This window comes from Prionailurus bengalensis, chromosome B3, assembly GCF_016509475.1.
Source record: "Prionailurus bengalensis isolate Pbe53 chromosome B3, Fcat_Pben_1.1_paternal_pri, whole genome shotgun sequence".
Lineage (NCBI taxonomy): Eukaryota > Metazoa > Chordata > Mammalia > Carnivora > Felidae > Prionailurus > Prionailurus bengalensis.
In genome coordinates, this window is record NC_057355.1 from 25,958,684 (window position 1) to 25,986,451 (window position 27,768).

At 36.7% G+C, this 27,768-nt stretch overlaps 1 protein-coding gene across 3 annotated transcripts in view; it reads right to left on the reverse strand.

The window, feature by feature from the left end:
* The window catches only part of GABRB3 (gamma-aminobutyric acid type A receptor subunit beta3), a 474,786-nt gene that overhangs the window by 15,534 nt on the left and 431,484 nt on the right, over positions 1-27,768 (reverse strand). For all 3 annotated transcript variants that reach the window (XM_043554897.1, XM_043554899.1, XM_043554898.1), the window contains 3 exons: positions 27,241-27,323; positions 24,456-24,593; positions 4,001-4,153 (listed from right to left, as the gene is read on the reverse strand). In XM_043554897.1, the coding sequence (XP_043410832.1) occupies positions 4,001-4,153; positions 24,456-24,593; positions 27,241-27,323 (374 nt within the window). The remainder of the gene's footprint in view (positions 1-4,000; positions 4,154-24,455; positions 24,594-27,240; positions 27,324-27,768) is intronic.

Consider the following 27,768-nt stretch of genomic DNA (forward strand, 5'->3'; position numbering starts at 1 on the left):
TGCCATAATTTTTTCCTTTCAAATGTATTTGGAAAGCTTGAATGCTTTGGTTTAGTCATTGCTTTGGTTCCCCAGTTGACTATTTTGAATGGACATATATGACCCCGGCCTTAGTGGACATCCCAGGAAATGGGCTGAAAGAACACAGGGATAAGAAGACCCAGCACATGTCACAGGCATTCAGCCAGGTAAAAGCGGCCCCTGAAAAATGGGAGAGGACCCTGGCTCAGGCCCATTATCTCAGGGTCAAGGAGTCCCTTAACAGTACAGTTTTGGGGTGAGTGCTCTGTTTGGGCTCTGATTAGCTCTTAGCTTAAAAGGCCAATGTGTTTACTAATTCTTTGTATCATTTTACTTCCTATCTAGATATTGTGGATGATGGTGGACTGTAGGGATTCACAGACCTGGATGGTACAGCCACATGGCCCCAAAAGCCTAGCTCTGCCACTTGCCAGCAGCATGACCTGAGCCTTGATGGGTCCACACCATTGTTTAGAACTGTTGTGAAGTTTAAATACAATGCCTGAAAATCATTGGTGATATGTTAATAAACTGGCATTGTTAACACTGACAATAACAAATAGTCATATTTATTATTACCATTACAGGGAAAGAAATTATTCAGTAGCTTCTGGTTTCCTGGCAAGTACCCACAGCCACAGCCTTGCTTTGAACTTCTGTCCTTTGTCCTTGAGGGGACCCATCCAACTGCAGTACAGGAGATAACTGAATGGTTCTTTCCCTGTTCTTTTACATTTATCAAGCTGTTCAGTCTTTACACTAATTGCTAGCCTCAAATTATTTCTCATTTAGATTATGCTAAGAAAATACTGTATTTGAAAAGATGCATTTATAAAAGGACTATGAAATAAAAATATAATTTGCATCATTTAATCAAAAGATATTTTCTTTCTCTTCTTTGTGATAAAAATAATGTGGCCTAAATTATTTTAGTATAAATTTTTACTTTTAAAAGGACAAGTACTATTATTCAGTGATAAGTGGACCTCAGGATTTTGAGGAAGACCATTTAATTACAACTCCCAAATTTGCAGTCTGAATGCTTGCAACACTAACAGTTCAACAGATCAGACAGTCAGCCCCTGGTCAGAAGAAGCATAAAATCCTGAAGCATACAGAGCAGCAGTGCAACACAGCTTTCTGAAGGACCAACATTTCCCTTCTCAGTAGAGAGACAACCCTAGACAACTGTAGGTCCAAGAATCCTGAGCCAGAGCCATGGATATCTTTGCTCAAAACCCCTTTGCACAGACCTGTACCTCTAAGACCTCACTTAGAAATGAGGCACATTCATCATGGTGCAACCATTTAGGATGCTGGTAACAGCACTCAAGGCATTTCAAAAGGTATGGTACAGGACAAGACAGGTGGAATGGGGTGGGAAGAGGATTTCTCCAATTAACCGCCTGCCCCCATACCATGGCCATATATTCTTAAAGAGGCACTAGAGCACATAGCATTTTAATGATTTTGAGGGATCCCTCAATAATAATAATAATTAATAATAATCCTTGCTTAGCTTTATTTTTTATTTTTAATCCTTGTGTTTACAATGTAATAGACAAAATTACTCCTGTGTGTACTGTCTACTGACACCAGAGGAATCACCTGTAGCAGTTAAGGGAGAGAACTGGAGTCAGACTAACTGCATTACAATTTTTATTCTGACATTTAATATTATATGATGTTGTACAAGTTATGTAGCTTCTCCATACCTAGTTTTCCTGTTCTGTAAAATGGGAGCAATAACATTGCTTACTGTGCTATGGATGTTCTGCAGAATAGATAAGGCAACCCCATTAATGTCCTTGCAAAGAACCTGGCACCTGAGTATTTGGTAAAGTTCAGCCTTGATTATTGTGTTGTCATTCAGTGTTCATGATCCTATGATATACTTTTCCTTAAGTTATTGAAGGTAACCAGGTGACATTTCCCAATCCCTGCAGATCCAAGCTCAGAGACCCTGTTCTATGTAGGCAGAAGGTGGGACAGATGGAGTGAACACACTGGTATTCTACTTTGAGATCTGGACTTGGACTTTTATCTGCTCAGATGCTGTGGCCTTAAGGTCACAGCTGCCTTCAAGACCCCCAGGCCTCAGGTTCACCTTGACACTGGCAAATGCCCATTCATTTCTGTCTCTGTGCTCACATCTGCCTCCCAGACTTGTGACTTTGGTCAGAATCTGGAGCTCCTCCAGTAGTGAAGCCTTAGCAACTCTGGGCAGACCATTCCTTTGTCTTAGCAAAGCCATAACAGGATGATTTAGGTTTATAATAATAATGCTGTGTTGTTAGAAAAGGTGGAATCTACTTTCACATACTGTAATAAGGTTGGGTTGACTACAACTCACTTCAGATAGAGTATCTGTTTAATATTGTGGAAGTCAGTATTTTACAATTAAGGAGCTATAGAATTTATATATCTATAAAAGTTAGAAATTCACATTTTCAGCTCACCTCACTCATATTGATGTCAGATAATTACAGTTCTTTGGTACTCATATTTCTCTTGTTATTTCAATAATGACAAATTCTCAAAGGCTGATTCACTGTGAAACTCATGAAGCCTCAGCTTCAGGTCTCCAATTGCATAAGCCTCTCCCAGGCTTGGGGAAGGATCCTGGATATTTTATATTTGTCTATTTTATATTCTTTTTCTTAAAGAGAGACCCTGAAAATGTATAAGCTAACAGATCTGCAAAATTTAGATCTGACCGTCCAAAATCATTGCAGGTCTGGTTTTTCCAGGTGAGATGAAGAGAAAATACTTTAACAAAGAGTAATCTGGTAACATTAAAAAATAAAAAAAAGAAGAAGAAGGGCAAAACCTTCATAAAGGACTTATGTTACAGGGTAACCTCTGCAGGCTGTAGAAAAATCCTACAGATCTTTAGGGATGTTTTTCTCACCATTCCCATTAAAAATACATAATAATTAATATGGCACTTTTAGTTTTTTGATAGTTTCTTCTTCTCAAAGCAATTTTTTATTCAATGAACACCTTTAGGAATAGCTACCTAATTTCCTATGTATTAATCCATTCATGAATGTAACTCTGCAAGTCACCTGTCATTCTAAACCAGACATCTACATAACACATGTACACACATTTTCCCAGGGAAAAAGATGTCATTCAACCTGAAGTCCTGGAAAAAGATGGTAAACAAAATCAGGAAGAAAGAGGGATAACTGAAACCCTGAAATATTATGGCTTTCTGTAAGCTAATTTACCAGCAAATGCATTGATAATTATTTTCCATCTATTTGTAAAAGTATTACCAATAATTTTGCTTTCAGGAATTGAATTCAATCCTACCAGAGGAGGGATGGACTGGATAATTGCTCTTCAGCCCTATACTCAACTAAAATGTGTTTAAATGATAAACAAACAAACAAATAATATATAGTATTCTTTTAATAATCTAAACATATAACAAATGATATAGGAACCTGTAAAATACCTTGCATATCAGCTAACAATCCAATTGCCAAATGACCAGTGGCCAGTACAGATCACTAGAGCTCCAAATAATCACTCAGAATCTAATCACATATTTTAATGTTCATTAAATTATGTAATTCCAATTACATGCTATAATATTTGACTATTTTTCTGACTTAAAAAAGATGAATGCCCATTAGTCAAGTCTTCTTTCTAGGCCACAGAACAATTTTGAACAGGAGATGTTAATCCTTGATTTAAAATTAGTGTCAAAAATAGTTTTATTATGCAAATATTCGGCAAACATATTTTCCCTTTCATGGGCATGAAAATTCACATTTGAGCCTTGTAATTAAATTAACACATCAAGGGAATCATGCATGAAATTATTATTTTAAGATAAAAGTAACTTTATGGGCAAGACTAGTGTCATGATGCCAAAAAATTGTAGTTGAACTATAGCTTTTGAACTTCCTTAATACTGTAATGACATGGTTACTTTACATTTTAGTTATCATTTAAAAATAGCACATACCGAGGGCAACTCTAGCTGCAGATGCATCATAATTGATCCAGAAGGACACCCATGAGAGAATCGTAATTAGTATCGAGGGCATGTAAGTCTGGAGAATGAAGTATCCAATGTTTCTCTTCAACCGAAAGCTCAATGAGAGCCGAGGATAGGCACCTATGATAAACAGACAAAGATTACACAGGAGAAAAGACATAGCAGACAAAAAAAGTTGGCTTTGACCTCCACTGGTCAACAGCATGCATTTGAAAAGCCCATGAACTGAGGGGTGACCCATGAAATTTGCTTCTGTTTGCCTAATTGTATTTATAGAAGAATTGGGAGGGGACTTTATTTCAGTCTCTAAGAGAATGATGAGGATACTCTTCTAAAGCTAAGTGTTCAGCTGAGAATCATCCCTAGGAAAACTTTGGGAAAGTTTTTAGCTTAGAATACAGAATCATCTCAAGTATCTTGTTTATTATTTCATCAATGGCTGTACCCTTCTTCTCCATTGTAAATAAGGGAGATTTGTTTCAGGTTTTATTGACCAAAATGGTTTTTACCGGTTGTCCCTTCTGCCCATCTAGAGCAACACTGTGCACAGACATTGAATTACTGACCCTCACCTAAGGAATCTCAAGGGTACCCTGAGAGCTGCAGAGGCATAGACGCAGACCCAGTCTTACAGAAGGTGGCAGTATACACTGCGATGCTCTACTCTGACCACAGACAAGGCATTAAGGAGAGCCTCAGAGCAGCATCTTGTCCCAGTGCTAATCTGATGTGTGCATCCAATTCAGTATACCTTTAGTATACCCACAATTACAGAATAAGAAAATTGCCCACTGATTATGCCACATTTAGTTTTATATTTGCCTTCTCCATTTTATTTTGCTTTTCTTGCAGCAAAGAGAGTGTAGGCTCCATTTCCTCCTGTCCACTTCAACCATCCACTTTATCAGTTCCAAATCTCCCTGATCTACATTCTAGTGAAGCTGCTGGAAGGTCAACCAGTGAAAACCCAATGACCTTCTCTAATCATCCATTTCCTTGCCTCTTTCTCTTCCACAATCACTGATGGACGGTGCTTCCTTCCTGAGATTGCAGTACCTCGCTCATCTTGACCTCCTTCTACTCTAAGACTGACAACCTCCTATTCTCCCACACCCAAATTTTCCAGACTTTGTTCCATGTATCTTTCTGTTTTTGTCTCTATATTCTTTTCCTAAGAAGTCTGACTCACTCATATGACTATTAGTTCTATGTTGAAAATGAAAGATTTTTATCTCCAGGCTCCTACTTTGCCATCAACCACATTTTCAGCTGGAATTATGTAAAGGAGAAAAGAAGAAGAAGGGGACTTAGCACTTAAAGGCTAAGAATGTGGGAAATTTCCTCCAGTCATTTGTGTGTGTGTGCATAATTTCTATTACATAGCTCTGATCAAATGCATACATCATATTGTCATCATAGCATAAACATTTTCATACTTATTTCAAGTTATTCGTAAACACAATTTAAAATTCTTCCCAATTTTCCTTCAAATATATACATATGTACTCTAGTTTACAAAAATATTTTCCTGAATGCAACAAATTTTTATTATTTCCATTTTTACAAAACTATAAACACTATTCTTAATATCTCTGCATAGTGTCCTTTCACTGTATTTGGACTTGTTTCTTTAGGATGAAAATGCCAAAAGAGGAATTGCTAGGCCATTGCAATTGCCTAGCAAGGCATAGGCAATTGCTAGGAATTGTTTAGGCTTTTGATGGTTATTGCTAAATTACTTTGTCAAAAAATCATACCAGTGTACATGTCACTATCAACACTTTATAGAATTCCCTACTCACCTTGTAAACATGACAATGTTCCAGAACATTTCTTAAAAATACCTTTTTTTAAATTTTTTTTAACGTTTATTTATTTTTGAGACAGAGAGAGACAGAGCATGAATGGGGGAGGGTCAGAGAGAGAGGGAGACACAGAATAGGAAACAGGCTCCAGGCTCTGAGCCATCAGCCCAGAGCCGGAGGCGGGGCTCGAACGCACGACCGCGAGATCCTGACCTAAGCTGAAGTCAGACGCTTAACTGACTGAGCCACCCAGGCGCCCCAAAAATACGTTTTGATAATTTCTTTGGGAAAATTTTGTCCTTTCCAATTACTCTCTTTAATTGCATACTTCCTAAATGTTTGTTTTTCTTCTGTATATAAGCTCATATATGATCTGATTATACTATTTATTCATTTTTCTCATTTTTTATTCCTTTTTTTTACCTATTCATTTCAGTTCTTTTGACATTAATCCTTGCGTGCATTCTCTGCAAGCCTTTCTTCAGTTGTTTGTTTTAAAATTTGTAATGGCTTGAGTAGGGGACATATAAACACTTAAATTTTTGTATATAGTTGAGTTTATCCATTTCATGTTTTCCTTGTTATTTTTAAAACTTGATTTTAATCTTAGGTAAGTTCACAATAGAAATTTAATCACAAATCTATTTTGAAGGTTGATAATTATTTCAGTGTTTGATATAAAGCATCCATACACACTGTTTTTTGTTCCACAAACATCAACCAATCCTCCAAACACCATCAATGGAATAAAGCTTCCCTTGATATAGGTCTGATATACTCTATTTTTGTTTTACATTACATTTTATGTATATGTGGATCCTTGGCATGATGTGCCATTGAACTGGGTCAGAGTCCTATCTTGCCATTTCCAGATTCCTGGCCCTATGTTCCATCCACACATTCCTGAAGTACAGCACGGACACTTGCTGTCAACCCATATTCAAAATCTTATATAGCTCACTGCTTCCTAGAAAGGTCCAAATATGCATCTGGGAATTTTAGTTTCTCTAAAACATTTTCCCAAATTAACTCCTGTTTTATTTCCCACTATATCTTTTCATTAAGAATACCATTTTCTAGCTCAAAGAGTGTCCTCACTACCTAAAAATAATTGTCCATATTTCCTGCTTCTGCTGATTCACCCACATTCCTCCCTCCTGACAAAATGTTTTTCCTTACCCATGTTACAAAGCCTTAATCAAATGCCACATCTTCCATGAATCCTTTCTCCTTCTTTCATCAAAGTGTAGGTGATTACCTTTTTGAGTTATTTTCTCTTTTATAAAATTATTACTATTTATCAAGACAGGATCTTCCTTAGTAAGTTGTACAGTCCCTAAAGCAGAGTTTGTGAAGTGATGTATTTTTCATATAATATGATGCCTAGGTAAATGTCTAAACTATCATAGGTTATCAACAAATACATCTGTATACATAAAAATGGGAGTATTTGGTTTATTTATGTTACTCTCTAGCAAGTGTAATACTCAAAACGTTCAACATCTTTACTGAATGTTTGAACTCCCATCGCAACTTTAATATCTTTATCAAAGTAAATTCATTGTTGGATCTTAGTTTGAAATTTAATGACAATCTCAGGCTTTACTTATCACTTAATCATTTGCTGCTCTTGTTTCAGTTATGTCTCACTCTATCCACTATACTGGAATAGTTTCTGTATTTGTCAAGATAGGTTGGTTTATGTTGCAATAACAAAAAGAACCCCAGATCTCTATAGCTTAAAACAAAGATTTTTATTTTCTTGTGTATCCACTTAGCTTTCTGTATCTGGAACACTGCTGGACACCGTGGTAGAAGTGCCACACATACTCCCCCTTACACTTTCTTGTCTAGAGCAAGTCCTACTGTCAGTCTTTATGTCATTGGAGTAAGAGTTTAGTCCTTTCCCAGAGGAGATGAGTAACTTTTTTTTGAGTGATAATATAATCTATCTTATTGCCCAACTTTCATTTTTCTACATCAACTTGCTTAATATTTTCCAAAGTACACCTTCTTCAGGGAAATTGTTCCCAACAGAAGCAAATGTTGATACCTATGCAATGAAGTATGATTAACACTATTGGGAATACTTGCCCCCTGTAATAGGGAGGTCAATGAAATGAATGCAAAGTCAAATATTTGGAAAATCATTATAACCTTGAGGAAGGGAATACTAATCTCATTCGAAAAATAACTTGATCTCTGGAAATTTTCCAAGATATAACACAGAATTTAGAATAACAGAATTCATAATGCAAAATTTAGATTTAAGAAATATTCCACTTTCTTATGTTTGTATAGTAAATACATTCTACTTATTGAAACCGAAGTGATACTTCAAATAAAAAAAAAGTTTTAGGCATTCACCACATGCCCCACACATTCTAGTCTCATAATCCCAGAGGTGGGGATCGTGAAGGGAGCAGACAACAAATGAATAAGAAGGGGTTCTACATTCTCATCTAGGTCCTAATCCATGTCAGAGAAAGACTCATACAGTTTGGCCCTGGTAAAACAGAGTAAGAGTCTTGCTGGAGATAGAAAGATATTCTAGAGCATGAGATTTGGTGATGCAGGGGACGTTTCATAGCATCTGAACCAAGATACTATTCCTGGTTGAATACAATTCTTTTCAGGCAGGGAAGCAGGAGAGCGTTCAAGGTAAAAGACTCACTAGGGCAAATGAAGAAAAGCCTTTCAATACACCGTGAGAAATAGGCCTCAGAATGTTAATAAACATGAGTTCTAAGATATATTAAGACCTGTTTTAGGTCAAGGCCTTTGTCATTGGATATGCATCTTAAAGAGCACATAAAGTCTTTTTGTAGCTTTGTTAAACAAAGTCCTTACATTCAGGGTGAATGCCATGATGTATGTTGTATCTATGGGAAATCTCCCCACATAGCTAGTGGTTAATAAAGTTGAGAAGTAGTGAGTCAGCTACACTAAGATATACCCTTCAAAACAGCAATAGAGCTTAAAAATTACAACAGAAAGGCACAGAAGCCCTAAAGGCTGTGTGCCAATGCAGATGTGGTCAGGTTCCCAAGTAGATGCTGAGCCAACAAAGAGAGGAACAGTCCCTGAACACAAGTGCATTGTTCCAGTTCAGGGCTTCCTTGGCAAAACTACCTATTGAAGATGCTGATCTCAACCCTTTCTCCTCAGACGCACTAAAAGTTATGCCAAAAACAAGGCTCTGGGTATGGAATCTAGCCGGGGTACGGAATTGTGCTCTAAAGCATTAATATTGTTGAAGATGTCATTTACAATGTCGACACAGAGTATCATGTCACCTTTGTGGAGGGAGAGAGCCACTCAAATGTGTCCATAAAATAATAAGCTGATATTTTAGCAACTGCAGCAGAGCTGACCTACACACATGTGCATCTCCCTCTTTAAGGTGGCCACTGTGAGGGGATCTCCCACCATTGCCTAAAAGTTTTGTGAGCTCTCAGTGCTGCTCTTGAGTTTTTATTTTTTTTTTATCATACTGTCTCATTCATTTATAATCTACTTTTTTCACTTCATAACACAACCTAAAACTCAAAATGGTGTTACTAATTTTCTTCCTCCTATTACTAGTCACCTTAATTATTTTATGTTCAAAAAAATGCATGAAGGGAAGAACATATATGAAAGAGGAAAGAAAAAAAAGAGGAAAAATAGAACTGGAACTTGAGAAAAATGTTTTCAGATTGTTTCAATAGGCAATGATTCTCATTCTGATTCTCCACAGTAAAACAAGAATATTGTATCACATGACTCTGGAGCAAAGGGTGGTGGTGTCTAAGAGTTTAGGTTCAGCCTCATGGTTTATTTGGAATATTCCTTTGGTAAGCTGATTATCTGCTCAAACCCTCAGTTTCCTTGTGTTGAAATAGGGCAAGAATATCACAGTAAAAAAAAAAAAAGATAAGTAATGCTTCATCAAAATTACAAGCTATTAATCTGCAAAGTGAACTATAAGAAAATAAAACCACAGCCCACAGAATGCGAAAAAATATTTGTAAATCATATATTTGAGAAGGATCTTATATCCATAATATATAAAGAAGGCTTAAAAAAACACAACCCAATTTAAATATGGGCAAATGACTTAAATAGACATTTCTCCACAGGAGAAAGTATCCAATAAGCACATAAAAAGATGCTCAGCATTATTACTTTTTAGAAGAAAGCAAATCAAAATCACAATGAGATACCACTTCATACTTGCTAGGATGACTACAATCAAAAGACAGACATAGAAATATATGATTTGATAATTCCACTAATGGCTACTTACCCAAAGAATACAAAAAATTGGAAAACGTATATGTATCCCTATATTTATTACAAGATTATTTACAATAGCCATGATATGAAAGTAAACTAAATGTCCGTTCATAGATGAATGGATAAAGAAAACAGACATACACACACACAGACACACACACACACACACACACACACACACACATTACTCAACCATAAGAAAGAATGAGATCCTTGGCATTTATGACAACATGGATGTACATAGATGGTATTATGCTAAGTGAAATAAGTCAAACAGAGAAAGACAAATGCCATATGATTTTACTTATATGTGGTATCTAAAAAAAAGCTAAATAAATGAATAAAATAAACAAACACTGCAGAAACAGACCCATAATACAGGGAAAAAACTGGTTGCCAGAGGGAAGAGGTGTGTGTGGGGGAGTGGTGGGCAAAATGGGTGAGGGGAATGAGAGATACAGGCTTCCAGTTATGGAATGAATACATAATGGGGATGAAAGGTACAGAATAGGGAACATATTCAATGGTATTGTAACAGTTGTATGGTGACAGCTGGTAACTACTATTGTGAACATAGTCTAATGTATAGAGCTATGGAATCACTATGTTGTATACCTGAAACTAATGTAAAATTGTGTGTCAATTATATTTCAATATAAAAAAAGACAATAGCAAGTGTTGGTAAGGATGTGGAGAAATTAAAACCTTCATGTACTGCTCTTGGGAATATGAAATGGTGCCATCACTTTGGAAAAACAGTTTGATAGTCCTTCAAAAGAGTTAAATATAGTTACTATATGATCCAACAATTCCAATCCTAAGCACATGCCTAAGAGAAATGGAAACATATCTACAGAAAAACTTGTACATGAATATTCATAGCAACCCTATTTTTAATAGCCCAGTGTTCATCAATGATGAATGGTTAAACAAAATATGATATATTCATACCATGGGATGTTATTCAGCAATAAAAAAGAATGAAGTGTTGATACATGACATAACATGGATGAAACTTCAAAGCATCACGCTAAGTGAAAGAAGTCAGTCACAAAAGGACCATATAGTGTATGACTCAATTTATATAAAATACACAGAATAAGCAAATTCACAGAAACAGAAATGAGGTTAGTGGTTGCCCAAGGCTGGGGGGTAGGTAGAGGGAAATGGGGAGTGTCTGCTAATGGGCACAGGGTTTATTTTTTTAAATGTTTATTTTTGAGACAGAGAGAGAGAGCCGGGAAGGGACAGAGAGAGAAGGAGACACAGAATGCAAAGCGTGTTCCAGGCTCTGAGCTGTCAGCACAGAGCCTGTTGTGGGGTTCAAACTCATGGACCCCAAGATCATGACCTGAGCTGAAGTCTCACACTTAACTGACTGAGCCGCCCAGGCACCCCCAAGGTTTCTTCTTGAGTTATGAAAATATTCTGAAATTGAATGCGGTCATGATTATACAACTCTGTAAATACATTAAAATTATTGAGCTATATAATTTAAATGGGTGAACTTTATGGTATCTAAATTATATTTTGATAATCTCTTAAAAGAAAAAAAAAAGAATGTCTATTACATGTATCTTACTGGAAATTAAATGACTTAATTTATATTAAGTAACAAACTTACTATCTGGCCCCAAATACACATTCAGTAAATACTGAATGTTGCTGCTTCTTCCTTTCCTTTTCTTCCTCTATGGTGCCTTCTATACTCAGGATTCTATAATCTAAGAATTCTTACCATTGAGCATTAAAAAAAATGTGCGGTAGTTTTAAAATTAAGTTCAAAAGGTAAAGGTAGACAAGATTTTTGATTTTTTTTTTGCAAAGGAAGTGCAGAACAATGAATTTCTGAAGATATCTGGCTTCTGTGGTGAGACATGTTTGATAGGTCAGGAGCCCTTAAAGGAAAATGATTTCATATTAGCAAGATGAGATAGCTAAGCTCTCATTTAGCACTGAGAGTAAGCTTGCTTTGGTCCCACCATTTTGGACTGAAGAATTAGTATTTGTCTAGGAAGCAGAGATGAATTGTCTCTTAGGATCCTTCTAACAAAAATCAGTAGGAGGAAAAAAAGAATGGGAATTTGCCTCTAGAATTTAAGGTTAGATTATATTGTAAGTAAGATAGAGATGATAATTCCTTCTTTTAATATTTCATATAATACTTTCTCTAGACCTCTAGTAGATGTTATTTATAGACTCAATGGACAGTAAGTTGATCAGAGGGCTTTAGTTCACTAAAGCATGGATCTCACAATGGACTTTAGAGAAAATTAAGTGAATGTATTAACAATGTGACATGCAGACTTTAAAAATATTTGTAATCTGTCATAAACATTAATGAAAAGCACAATTGCATTTTGAAAATTGATTTTTGAAGAATAGAAAATTCACATATCTTAACAGAAATGTTCATTATCATTCATTTTGGAATTCTTCTCTTTTTCTTTCTTCTAATCTTGGCAGAAGTATTTTGAAATAAACCCCGAAGATATCAGTCCAAATGTACCCCAGAAAAAAGGAAGAGAAATAAAAACATGACACAATTAAAGAAGCATATTAAAAAACATGTTTTTCATGTATCTAGCAAAAATTTCAGTCTTTTAGCTGAAACAAAACTAAAAATTAGGAGTAAATTTCAGATATGGGAAAAACTGTACATCCCAAACTTTGCTGGTTAGCAGAATATACATTCAAGACCAATGCAAAAGATGAAGTCTCAATCTGGTGATCTTGAGTCCAGAGTGATATTTAAGGAGCTCTTAGATTATTAACTAGTTGAATATATTTATTAAAATAAATGTAATGTAATATTTCTTTTAACCTGATTCCCTTACTGCTATTCAAGTGCTTCCCTAACATTTCCACAGCTTTTTATTGTTACAACCAGAGTCAGATCTCCTTTGAGCTTTACAGCACTTTCCTCTATTTACACTGTTCAATATAAGTGTTTCCTCTACATAACATTATTGGAATCATCCAAAATTATATTTTCCAAAATGTGATTACAAAATGTATATTATTTTTTTCTTTTTTACTCTCATGTATTAATAGTCTAAACTAAGTAAGAATTAAATATTAAAACAACTGTAAATTTTTCTGAAAAAATAAAGAGGAGTGGGGAAAAAAAAACCATGGTGTTTGAGTATTATAGATAGGTAGCACTTCCACTGGAAGCAACTAGAGGAAAATGGACAAAATTTAAATATATCTCCTTGAAGGCACTGGAGAAATAGCAAGCTAGTAAAAATGTGGGGCAAGTTCTGGGAGAAAAAGAAACAGAGAGGTGAGCCACATTTCAGGTAGCTGAAACACATACTTTCTAGAAGAGAAAGATGAGAAGCTAATTAGGACATCTGACAGATCATGGACTAAATGAGCAGAAACTAGGGACAGAAAACAAGTAGGGATTCCAAAGAGCTTTGTCCAAGAAGTCAAGATAAACCAGAAGGATTAACCCATATACAAGGACTGAATCTGAACTCAACATCACCTGTCCAGGATTGCTAATGCCTCTAGTGTCTGACAGAGGTAACATACATTCACTTTGAGGAAATAAAACATCATCATAAATTTTGAATTATATCCACAATTTCCCCATGGATAATAACAGATTAAACACAAATAAGGAGGAAATTATGGGACTGAAAGATGAGTCAGAAGAAAATTTCCAGAGTGAAGCATGAAGAGAAAATAAAATGAAAATTCCAAAAAGGGGGCTGAGATATACAGAAGATGCAGTGAGATTTGTGCTGGAGTTATAAAACTGGAATTGAGACTGGAATCCTAGAAGAAAACCACAGGGAGAGAATAGAGCAAAAGCAGTGATGACTAAGAATGCTCCAAAAGTGCTGAAAGACCAAAGATTCAAGAAGATCTATAAATTCCAAGAAAATAATTACAGACAAAACCATATATTGGTACATCATAAATACCAATGAAATCAAAATCAAAGAGAAAAAAATAAAAAAAATCCTATAAGGGGAAGAAAAACAAATTAATTTGAGAGCACCAATTAGACCAACAAGTGTCCTCTCAATATAAACAGTGGAAGCCAGAGACAATGAAATAATATCTTCAAATGGAAAAGAAAAAAAATTGTCAACCAAAATTTCTGGAACAATCCTACAAGAATATATAGGTCATATATGGTTTTGAAAAAAAACCTAGAAGAAATTTGTGACCAGGAGACTCAGACTAAAGAAAATATTTTTCAAATGTTCTTTAGGCAAAAACCAAAACAAATCAGAACAAAACAAAAAACAAAAATGTTTTATAGGCAGAAGGACACATTCACAGATAGTGACTTAGAGATAAAATAAATAACAAAGAAAACAGGACATTTATAATTATATCTAAGTGAACATATACTGCATTTAACAATAATAATAATATCATATAGGGTTTTAAATATATATATAAAGTTATAATATATAATGACGATAGCATATGTAGGTCAAATGAGGAAATAGTTAAAATGCACAAAGGTCTCTACAGTGTTTGGGAAGAGGTAAAAAGACCATCTCAGATACATTATCAGAAGTAATAAATACTTTAGCAAGGCCATTCAATATAAAATCATTGTGTTCTTATATATATCGCAACAAAAAATAATGCTAAAAATTTTTAGCATGTATACTTGCATCAGAAAAATATCAAACATCTAGAAAAGTTTAGTAAATATGTACAAGATTTTTATACAGAAAATCCTAAAATGTTATTACCTCAAATTAAAGAAGACCTAAGTAAATGGAGATAAAATATACTACAGATTGGAAAAAATTATAATGATATGCCTTTCACCAAATTAATGTATTCCTAATAAAAAGCCAAAGCACTTTTTCCGTGAAAATTAATGATCTGATTTTAAAAGTGACATGGAAATATAAGGACCAAAATAATCAAGTTAAAAATAAATAACGAGTAAATAGTAAAGTCGATTGTAAACAGTAAATAAAGGATCTGCTCTACTTAAAGCTACAGTAATTAACACTGTGAGTTAAGGGTACAAGATAGATAAATAAACCTATGATACAGAATATAAAGTTCAAAAACAGATCTATGCACATTAAATTTATGACAAATGTGTTGCTGTAAAACAAATGGTGCTGTCGAAAATAATAAAACCTGACCCATACTTCACACCATTCACAAAAATCAATTGCATGTGGACTGTAGGTTTCAATGTAAAAAAGTACATTTTTGTAACACACTGTGACCTATAACCAGCTTGGATCTAAAATCTATAAATAACTCAAATTAATGACAGATAATTCACAAAAAAGAATTGCACAAGTAATTCACAAAGGAGGATCTCCAAATAACCAATAAAGACAGGTGCTCAATCTCACTAGTACTCAGAGAAATGGAAGTTAAAACCACAAAAAACCACCCAACGCCCAGCCAGTAACTTCCATGTGAAATGTTGGCAAGGATGTGGGCAAAAGGAACACTCATGCATTACTCGTATGAACATAAATTGGCAGAATCACTTTGGAAAACAGTTTGGCATGATCATTAAACTTCAACATTCACAATTACACTTCCAGGTATACAGTCAATGTTTGTCTGTGCAAATATTCACATACACACACAAAAACAAGTACAAGAGTGTTTACAGTAGCATTATTCATAAATCTGTACCCACAATAGAGTGGATAAATAAAATGTGGTGTAATTGCATAGTAATATAGCAAAGAAAATAAATGAAATACAGTGACATGGATGGATTTCATAAACATAATGTTCAGTTAAATTCAAACTCTATTATCCCATCAAATAAGGTTCAAAAACACAAAATTCAAAAAAAAAAACAACAAAAAACAAAACAAAACCAAAACAAAACAAAAAACAAAACAAAACAAAAACACAAATTTCATTATATTGTGACAAGATAATAGTTTTCTTTGAGAAGGAGGGAGGTAAGGATATTAGGTGGAGTCATAGTGGGGATTTTGGGGTTCTGGTAACATTCTACTTTTTCACCTAATTGCAGTTATAGGATTGCTCACTTTCTGGTAATTCAGTTAGCTCTGCATTTATATTGTAAGTATTTTTCTATATGTGCTCATACAGAAAAGTTATAAAAGTTATCATTAAAGTAAAAAAAAATCTAACAATCTATGTCTTTGTATAAAATTATAAAGCATGGAAAAATTCTAACCATTTTTAGGAAGAATGCTTTGTTAAACATTTTTAAGAGAATATTTCAGACCTCAACTTTTAAATGATTAAGAATTGTCAATCTAGAAGAGGTTTAAAAGTTAGGTTCAGCAAAGATTTCTTACATTATTCCTAAAGGCTTATATAGAAGGCCAATCTTTTCTTTTTCAGATTTCAATCCAAAGAATTTCTAAGACTAATTTGTTTCCACTTATTTTAAAAATACTTTTCAGTATTTTCTGATATTCTACCATAGATCCCTAATGGATCTCACAGAAGTAGATGACAGATTAAATAGAAATACATTGACTATAGTAAATAAATTTATTTTAATGGTTAAAGGAGAAAGAGAATGCCATGTAGCTCACATCTAGGTATCAAGTTGCAGGAGGGAGAGAATCCCCCACCCTTGTATTCTTTCTCTTTTTTCTTCTGTCTCCCTTTTAATCTGGCTTCCTTTTTCTTAGAAAGCCTTACTCAGGCATGTTTTCAGATTTGGCTTAATCCTATAGATTGTAGGTGCCAAGGAATAATCTGAGAACTCACTTCATATACCCTTTCATTAAAAAGTATGAGATCAAGCTCAGAGCCTGGAGCCTGTTCCAGATTCTGTCTCCCTTTCTCTCTGCCCCTCCTCTGCTCACACTCTGTCTCTGTGTCTCTCAAAAATAAATAAACATTAAAAAATAAAAAAAAGTATGTGATCTTGCAATATGCAATAACAAAGACAGAGACAAATACCATATGATTTCACTTATATGTGGAATCTAAAAACAAAACAAATGAACAAACAAATGAACAGTGCAGAAACAGACATATAAATATAGAGAAGAAACTAATAGTTGCCAGAGGGGAAGGGGAAGGAGATGGACAAAATGGGTGAAGGGGATGAAAAGAAACAAACTTCCAATTATGGAATGAATATGTCACAGGGATGAATATGTACAGTACAGGGAATATAGTCAATGGTATTGTAATAGTGTCGTATGGTGACATGGTAGTTACGCTTGTGGTAAGTATAGCATAACGTATAGAGAGTTGTCAAATCATTATGTTGTACACCTGAAACTAATGTAAAAATGTGTGTCAACTGTGCTTTAATTATTAAAAAAATAAATATAATTCTGGATCAATAAAGAATACTTGTAATAGATCCAGGACTTCCCGGTAAATCCAGTAGATTGGAACAACGAATGACACACAATAAGCCTAATTAAAATAATTTACTTTCTTTTTTCTCTTCTCTGACTTTTTTTTTAAGTTTATTTATTTATTTTGAGAGAGAGAAGGAGAGGGGCAGAGAGAAGGAGAGACAGAATCCCAAGCAGGCTCCATGCTGTCAGAGAGCAGCCCGATGCCCCACTCCAAATCACAAACTGTGGGATTGTAACCTGACCTGAGCTGAGATCAAGAGTCGGATGCTTAACCAACTGAACCACCCAGGTACCCCCCCTCTCTGACTTTCAAGAAGAATCTATATTTGGGACTTGGGCACTTTGTGAAAATACTGAGCACCAATTTATGAACCAAAAAAATAATTGAAAATATATTTATTGCGTGCCTGACATATATGAGAGTGGCAGTAATAATATTTGACAGAAATCAATAATCTTTGACAGTTGATAAAGGAATGATACAGGTAGAGTGTGATACCAAGTTTTCCAAAGGAAAGATAATTGACAGATACGCTAAAGGAAAGCTAAGTGGAGGTGTTGGTGGTTGAACTGTCCATTGATAAACATACAAGATTTGGATAAGGAAAACAGGAAGAAAATATATCAAGTGGAGGCTAGAACAGAAGTGAAAGTCTTTAGGCAGAATGCAGGAGCATATGCTTCGAGGAGAGTAAAAGAGTTAGATGCAACAACTATCAGGATGGCTTCATACTGGGGACATTTGTGAGCTAAACTGAAGAGACAGGTTGGTGCAACATATGGATTCAAGGTCAACGAGTATTAATCGTACTCTGCAGACAAAGGGTAGTCATCAAAGCATTTGGAGCTGGGTAATGGCTTCATGCAAACAGTGTTCCTCAGCTACTAATCTGGCAGCAAAGTGCAGGATGAATAGGAAGGCAGAGGCACATTTCTTGCCACCAAGTATTTCTGGGTATTGGATGAAGCGATTGTAGGGCCCTGGATTGGGATTGTGGAGGCCTCCAATCCCATTATCAGTTTTTGGAAACCTGCATAAAGCACTGTTCATCAAGAACACATGGCCTATTAACATAGGCATGTGAAGGAGAGAGTGGCACAGGCTCTAAAAGCAGGCACTGTGTTCATTGTTTGCTATCCCAACTACATATTCACCTGTTTTGTAAGAACCCTTATAACATTAATATGTAAAATTGATGAAAATGATCATTTAAAATAAAGCATAAAAAGGCTAGTTTTTAAAATCTTTGTCAAAATGCATTAGGGGTACTTATTCCTTAAGAAACATGAGAATCGTCATCCTTTCTGGATTTACTATGCAACTTTAATCAAATTATTATCATGCTTTATTTATGTGTATTTATTTTTGAGGGAGAGAGAGAGAGCAGGGTAGGGGCAGAGAGAGAGGGAGACATAGGATCCTTGCTAGTAGCGCAGAGCCTGATGTGGCACTCAAACTCAGGAACCAAACCTCAAGATCATGACCTAAGCCAAAGTTGGATGCTTAACTGACTGAACCACTCAGGGGCTCCAAATTGTTATCATTCTTGAACTTCAGTTTTCCTAAACTTTAACTTGGGCTAATTTATTTGTCTATTACCAGTCTTCAAGGAACATTAGTGAAAAATGCTTAAAACAAGGTGCTATAAATTATAATACAGCATGCCATTATGGTTAGAAGTTAGAGTAATGTAGGCTTGCTTCATTTTCTTTCGAGTTTAAAAGGGTTGATTTTTTTCCAAACAAAACAAAACAAAACAAAACTATTTATTGAATAATGGTAGTAACTGAATAATTATTTGTTAACATGAACTAGCTCAGTCATTTCTTTGTTGTCTTTAAATCACACCTATGGGGGGGGAGAGGCGCTTGGGTGGCTCAGTCGGTTTAGTGTCCGACTCTTGGTTTTGGCTCAAGTCAGTGAGATAGAGCCCTGTGTTGGGCTCCATGCTGAGTGTGGAACCTGCTTAAAATTCTCTCTCTCCCTCTCCTTCTGCCCCTCTATCTACCTCTCAAAAAAAAATAAAACACACCTATGGAACACAACTCCCTTTTCCTAAGCAAAGGGGTACTTAATTTCCTCCCAAGGTACAAAGAGGTTTTATATGTATTTTTTTTAATTCATAATATTTTAGTACATTAAATATTTGAATATATAACTATAGAAAGCTTATGAAGGAAATAGAAGAAGATATAAAGAAATGGAAAAACATTCCGTACTCATGAATTGGAAGAATAAATATTGTCAAAAGGTCAATACTACCCAAAGCTATCTACACATTCAATGCAATCCCAATCAAAATTGCACCAGCATTCTTCTCGAAGCTAGAACAAGCAATCCTAAAATTCATATGGAACCACAAAAGGCCCCGAATAGCCAAAGTAATTTTGAAGAAGAAGACCAAAGCAGGAGGAATCACAATCCCAGACTTTAGCCTCTACTACAAAGCTGTCATCATCAAGACAGCATGGTATTGGCACAAAAACAGACACATAGACCCATGGAATAGAATAGAATCCCCAGAACTAGACCCACAAACGTATGGCCAACTAATCTTTGACAAAGCAGGAAAGAATATCCAATCGAAAAAAGACAGTCTCTTTAACAAATGGTGCTGGGAGAACTGGACAGCAACATGCAGAAGGTTGAAACTAGACCACTTTCTCACACCATTCACAAAAATAAATTCAAAATGGATAAAGGACCTGAATGTGAGACAGGAAACCATCAAAACCCTAGAGGAGAAAGCAGGAAAAGACCTCTCTGACCTCAGCCATAGCAATCTCTTACTCGACACATCCCCAAAGGCAAGGGAATTAAAAGCAAAAATGAATTACTGGGACCTTATGAAGATAAAAAGCTTCTGCACAGCAAAGGAAACAACCAACAAAACTAAAAGGCAACCAACAGAATGGTAAAAGATATTTGCAAATGACATATCGGACAAAGGGCTAGTATCCAAAATCTATAAAGAGCTCACCAAACTCCACACCCGAAAAACAAATAACCCAGTGAAGAAATGGGCAGAAAACATGAATAGACACTTCTCTAAAGAAGACATCCGGATGGCCAACAGGCACATGAAAAGATGTTCAACGTCACTCCTTATCAGGGAAATACAAATCAAAACCACACTCAGATATCACCTCATGCCAGTCAGAGTGGCCAAAATGAACAAATCAGGAGACTATAGATGCTGGAGAGGATGTGGAGAAACGGGAACCCTCTTGCACTGTTGGTGGGAATGCAAATTGGTGCAGCCGCTCTGGAAAGCAGTGTGGAGGTTCCTCAGAAAATTAAAAATAGACCTACCCTATGACCCAGCAATAGCATTACTAGGAATTTACCCAAGGGATACAGGAGTACTGATGCATAGGGGCACTTGTACCCCAATGTTTATAGCAGCACTCTCAACAATAGCCAAATTGTGGAAAGAGCCTAAATGTCCATCAACTGATGAATGGATAAAGAAATTTTGGTTTATATACACAATGGAGTACTACGTGGCAATGAGAAAGAATGAAATATGGCCTTTTGTAGCAACGTGGATGGAACTGGAGAGTGTGATGCTAAGTGAAATAAGCCATACAGAGAAAGACAGATACCATATGGTTTCACTCTTATGTGGATCTTGAGAAACTTAACAGAAACCCATGGGGGAGGGAAAGGAAAAAAAAAAAAGAGGTTAGAGTGGGAGAGAGCCAAAGCATAAGAGACTGTTAAAAACTGAGAACAAACCGAGGGTTGATGGGGGTGGGAGGGAGGGGAGGGTGGGTGATGGGCATTAAGGAGGGCACCTTTTGGGATGAGCACTGGGTGTTGTATGGAAACCAATTTGACAATATATACAAAGATCTGGTCAGCCGCTACAGTATCTATTCTCAGACTCCTCAGAATATGCTTCCTTCCTGATCCCACATTTTAGTTAGTGAGAGCTAATAAATGCTTACTATAGGCACTATTCTAGGCTATTTGTTTATACTAACTCATGTATTCCTCCCAACAACCCTACCAATAGATATTATTAATATCCCTATTTTTCAAAGTGGTTAAATAAATTGCCCTGGGTCACACTGCTAGCAAGTTTCAGTTAGGACTTCTCCAGCATCTGTTTTAAAACCCCAGACATAGTGTCTCTTGAACATATTTAAGTCAGCTCTATTACTGTCGCTTAATTCTCACTAAACATTACTTTACACAGTGGACTATGTGACATCATCAGGGGAATATTGCTGAAACATGAAGGCCTAATGAGAAATCCCAGGAGACCAGACACTCCTTGTTTCTCTCTTTGATGCCAGGCCCAGTCCCACAACCAGTTCATGTCAATTGTTGAGTGAATATTCATAACTTGCTTTTGCATGTTCTCTTCCCTGTAGCCTAAACCTCATGTTACCCTGGAGATGGACTAGGACAGTTTCCTGTAGGCAATCACAGCAAAGGACCTTCTGTAAGATCCCCAAATTGGCAGGACAAAGGTTAGGAGGGTAAAACAAAATTTCACTTGCATGATACTGAGAATAAATATCTGAAATTTTGCCCCTTATATGTATTGTTTGCCTCCCCTGAGTCTAGCTTGCCTCCACCCATTGTCCTGCAGATTCATGTGGCTGCTCTGTGTTTTACCTCCAGGTGGAAGTAGAGGTGGAGAGCATTACATTTAATCCTCATCATGGACTCTGGCTGGTCCAAATAAACTTCCAGAGTGTTTGTTCTTAACTAATCCTTTTTTGAGAATTCTATCAGGCTACAGAATTCTTCAATCCTATAGCCTGATTGACTGATCAATCCTGTTGACTGATCAAAATCTCTTTAATTAAGAACACTTGTGGAAAGGAAAACAAATCAGTGTAATTTTAAAATATTTTTTAACAATGTAGCTTATGCCACTTCCTTATGAATTGACCAATTAGACTAATTTTAAACTGCAAGCTCTTTAAAAAAAACGTTATTATTGAAGTATAATTGACACACAATATAAAGTGCAAGCTCTTTGAAAGTTGGGAGGTTTGTAATTGACTGATATGGAGTCCCTGGCTTATATCTTGCAAATGCCAGAACTTGGTAAGTGCTAGAAAGAAGACATTGTACTTCATTCTGATGGGCTGATTGTTCTATGCATAGTTTAAATATTATCCCCCACATCTGTAGTGTCTATTTGGGAGACTTTCTACCATATAAATACTTCAAAGAAAGACAAAGAGTGCATCTAGGAAAAAAAAAAGGCCTCTTAGTGGTTTTGAGGTAGAGGATTCAGGAAGGCCATTCTAAATGGTTGCATTTTCCTATGGAAGCACTGCACACAGACCTCATCCATCTTTTTGATGAGGCTGCATGAAAATGCAGTAAGAAATCCTCAAGGCAACATACTAATGGCCACAATGGCAATTTTCAAGACCAAGGCAGGCTTGGGAAGATTATTCCACTGAGAGAACACTACTCTTATGTTCTGAGCAGAACATCTGCACATATCACTTGTAGCGTGGAACAATTTGAATCCTGGTTCTAAAATCAGTAAAGCATTTTATCCAATGCATCACAGGGCAGATTTCTTGGTTGTAGAAACCATTGCTTAACAATAAGCCAATGTATTTGCTGGCTCTTACTGTCCATCTGACGTGAGTGCCTCTAGAGACTACAGGGATATCTGTAGCACCTCTTGCAAGAGAGGATAAAGTGGCACTGCATAAAAATGAGCCAGAATGGTGTCTTAAGCATTCGGGCTTTTGTCTATACTTAGCATGTCTCATTGGTTCTTAGAAGCTGGGGTAGAGAGGAGGGAAGTTGGTGCTTGACTCATTGTTCATTTATCCAGGGACTATTGCTGCATGCCTAGGACATGTCAGGCATCATACAAGATGGGGATGGGATTAGGGGTAAACCATAACCAGGACAGGCCCCTCCTACTGGAGATGTATCCTTGAGGTGAGAGGCACAGCAGAGCAGTATTGTGGCAACACAAAGCAGCCACTTAATCCAGCTTGGGGAGGCAGTGTGTAAGTGTGTAAGCAGAGCAGAGTCCAAAAGTCTTCCCAGAGGAAATGGCATCTAGACTAAGCTAAAGAATGAGTCAGAGGTGACCAGGCAAAGGAGAGGCAGGTGGCTGTTGGTCACAGGCATTCCAGCCAGAGGCAACAGGCAGAAAGAACAGGGGCTTCCTTGGGCTTTATGGATGCCCTCACAGAACTGGAGCTGATTGACACCCACTTGTCATTGTTCAAGCTATACTGACAGGAGAAAGCCGAGGTGGAAGGTTCCAGCTCTGTCTTTATTTAGCATTTTCAACCCAGAGTTTGTGGTCTTTATAAAACCTTACTGATTAAAAAGGACTTTTGTTTATTACCTCAATTACAATATATATAGAAGGAATGCAAGGGTAACAAGAAAACACTGCACAATGTTAAAATACACATAGTTGTAATTTAATGAAACCTCAGCAAGGACAGACAGGATAGCAGAAATTACCTTCTCAATCTTTAGATAGTTGAAACAAAGATGACAATGAAACCCAGGCTGGGGCAACCTTAACCAGATAGTGTAAGGAGAATATGATCATATTTCAAGAAGCATCACTCACTGAGGGTGGCCCAATTTCTTGGACCACCAAGGCTGCTACCCCAGAAGTGGGGTGAAGTTATCTTACTTCTGGGAGGGGAATAGCACTACTTCCTCAGATCTTCCTCCTGCTCCTTCCTCCCTTCCTGTCTGCCTTCAAGGCTATCACTGGATTTGTGTCTGCCCAGAAATGAGAGTTTCTTATGTTACCATATGTGGGTTGGTTAAATTCACCCTAGCTTTTTAACTTCTCAGTAACTATCCCCTGAATGCATCTCCTTGTGAGGTGATCTTTCCTTCCCATCAAAGTTTACTAATCCCTTTAGACACAGAGAAAAGGAGTACCTAAGATGATGAATTACTGATGACAGTACATCTTTGAATGACCAAGTTCTGTGAGTAAGCTGCATGGTTTCATTACGAGACCATCACTCCCTAGGCTTCCAGTGAGTGAACACAGGACTCACCTGTGGCAAAGACGACATTCCTCGAGACCAGACGATGCTCCACAATAGAGAACTGAGGGAGCTCAATCCTCTCCACTCCAGTGACAGCCTTATCACCTCCACGCCAGTAAAATTCAATGTCATCTGTGGTATAGCCATCTGCCATGAGAGAGAAGTGGGGACATGACAGAAATGAAGAATCTTCATTTTGTTTACATGCAAGGCTAAAGAAACTGTAATTAATAAAATGAAATAACAGCTTTCCCATATTTGAAGTAGATTTGTTCCATGTGCTTAACTATGAGAAAAAGCATCATCAAAGAACTAACTTTCGAATATTTTTGGTTACTACCTCTGCTGTTTCATTCAGACCACACTAGCACTGAGAAGTAGAGGAGCTGGGGAGGCTGAATGCTCTCACCAGAATTCTGTTTGCAAAGCCTAATCATAGAGTTGGATTTAAAATATATATTAACAGCACTGCAGAAGATGGTTGTAAGAAAAAATTAAACCTCAAGTATAAGGAATTCTGGAAAAGCAACTCCTCTCAAAAACTATGACAAAGTTAAAACACTGAGGGTGAATTTAACATGTTGAAGTTTGATAACATTAGAAAATTTCAAGGCAAAGTAGGGTCCTCCTTGGTATTTTTATATGGCTTCATCAGACGTTTCTGGCTATGAGGTCTGCCATCTTTAGAAATGCATTTGGTTGGGATACTATTGGACCTTAGAAAGGGTAGTATTTATTACCCAGACTATAGCTCCAAGCCCAGATCTTAGCATAGTGTACATTGTTCACCTTGTAATAAATCAACCAATGCTTCTTCAGAATGAGACAATAGGACAATCAAATCTGATGTTTCTGGCACCACCCAAGAGTCTTCCACAGAATTAAGTTAACTTTATTAGTAAGGTTGATTAAAACTTAGACCTAGAGAAAAATATCCTATCAGTATAACAGACTTTTTTTTTTTAATTTGAATGTGTAATACAATGTAAGGCAGACACTCAATATTTGACAAATAGGCCAAAGCTATGGGCATGACTGCTCTCCATGGCAAATGTCATCTCCCTTGTCCCATCTTCTGCCTTCTCTCCTTGGATCTGGTGGTTACAACTTTTGTCTCCTCCCTTCTCTCTGACTTCCTTACATTCCATTCACATCTGGCAATCATGACAACAGTTCATAACACACACATCTTACCAAGCCACTCTTCTGCTTAAATCTCTCAAATGTTTCCCAATACAGTTAGTGAAATAAATCCAAAGTCCTTACAAGGATGTGAAGAATCTACAGAAATGGACCCTGTATGTATTGTGAGTACATCCACTCTCTTTCTCTCGCTGACCCAGCCTGGCACCACTGGTCTTCTGGCTGCAGCTCAGACTGCATACTGTGCCCAGTAGTGTGTCCCTCCCCCTTGTGTGGGGGCTCACACTTCCCCACATTTCCATCTTGACTTAAATAAAAACATTTGTATATCTGTGTAGTCAGGTCACCAGAAAATCCTTTCTTCCACTCAAATGCTTTAACTGTGGATTTTCTCTAATGGCTCCGAAGTGAAGGATTATTCCTGACTTTCTGAGGAAGTTGATAACAGACCATCCTACCCATTCTCCCCCTCAGTTCAAACATCACAGTAACAAACATCACAATCTGCACCCTCTGAGGCTACTCAGTATGAGTCCAGAGATTTGGAGTAGGAGCTGCTTCCTTATTTAGGTCCCAAATTTGCCTTCCTGAAATTTCCATCACCTCACTGGGAGTTGTGCCTTCCGGCCATACAGAATCCACTTTACTTCTAAGATAAACCTTCAATTACTGGGAAATCATTATTTTTCCACTGAGCTTTCTGTCCTCCATGCTAAATCTCCCCAGATGATTCCATTATGCATCACTTGACATGATTTCATGTCCCCCACTTTCTGAAAGCATGGCTCTCAGAAAAGTTGACAGTGATATACTGTCGAAATGAGGTGCACAGTGGGGTCAGTTCTATACAGGATGAAAACATGTGTACACCCAGCACAACTTCCCAGTATGGTTGCTCACAATGACACTCACTTCTCACCACAAATGCATCAGTAACACTGCAGTCATTTGCCTTCCCCCTAAAGAAATATGGCAAGACTAAACCTAACTGAGACTAATTATAAACAAATCTATGATAGACCAGCATAAGTAACAACAGAAACAGCAACATCTGGATATGCCAGGAGATGTAGTTCAGGTATCAGGAGGGACACTTGTTTATTAGATAATAAAGATGCAGTTTTCATCCCTCACAAAAAACGTATTCAACACTGAAATACCAATAAGGCATCTGAATCTCTTAAAATTGAGAAAATTGACAAAATGCAGGAATAGCTTGCTTGTAAAGCTGAGTTCCTGATGGGAAATGAGTTTTACTCCAACTGCCCAGGTTCCCAGGAGTAGAGCCACTCATGTGTGATGAAGCATGTTGTGAGAAAATTGCATCTCGGTGTTTTTTCTCTTCTCACTGAATGGATCAAGGTGAGGAGAGCTTGCTTTCTTACATTTCAGTACACCAAGCAGACTCTCTTAATCAGATTAGACAGGAGAACTTCTTTATACTGAGTCTCTGTCTCTGTTTCTGTCTCTGTCTCTCTGTCTCTGTTTCTGTCTCTCTCATGACAGTTAAATTTGTGGAGTAGAGGATTAAGCCTCCTGCATTTAAGATAGTTAAAAACTATGGCAAGAAAATTATATATGCCTTGGAAAAGATGCCAAATAATGACAACACCTAAAATACAGTGAATGAAAAAGAAGTACAGATACCCACAGCTTTCAATTTCCAGCGTGCAGTTCTGCTCATCCAAGGGGTATCTTCTCAAGTCCATCATGCATGCTGCGGTTGTGGTGATTCTGAAATACACAGATGAAGGCATATATTAAAGATGGTATGAGAAAATGTAGCAAAGAAACTGCTTCCAGCTAAACAATGAGTAATGTCCATGTAGGGCATCCTTTCCTCAAAGTACACCTGATTAAACATATTTCATAATGTGTACTGAATGAATAACTTTTCAGTATCCTATAGTCCAGCTTTATCAAGAAAAGCAATATAAAAACTTTAAATCTCTTAAAATTACTCATGTTGACTTTGGATAATCTACAGCAGAAGAAGGTGTTTCTAAGGAAGCTTTGGTCTTCAATTTTTATAGCACAGTTTTATAGCACAGAAAAAACATATGTGCAGGAACATCACTGATTAGATCAAGATTAAATTCTTTGATTTTCCATGTGAATGTCTATGTAGCTACAGATTCATAGGCTGCACTTTGGAACTCTCAGCCAAGCTTCTGCTTGA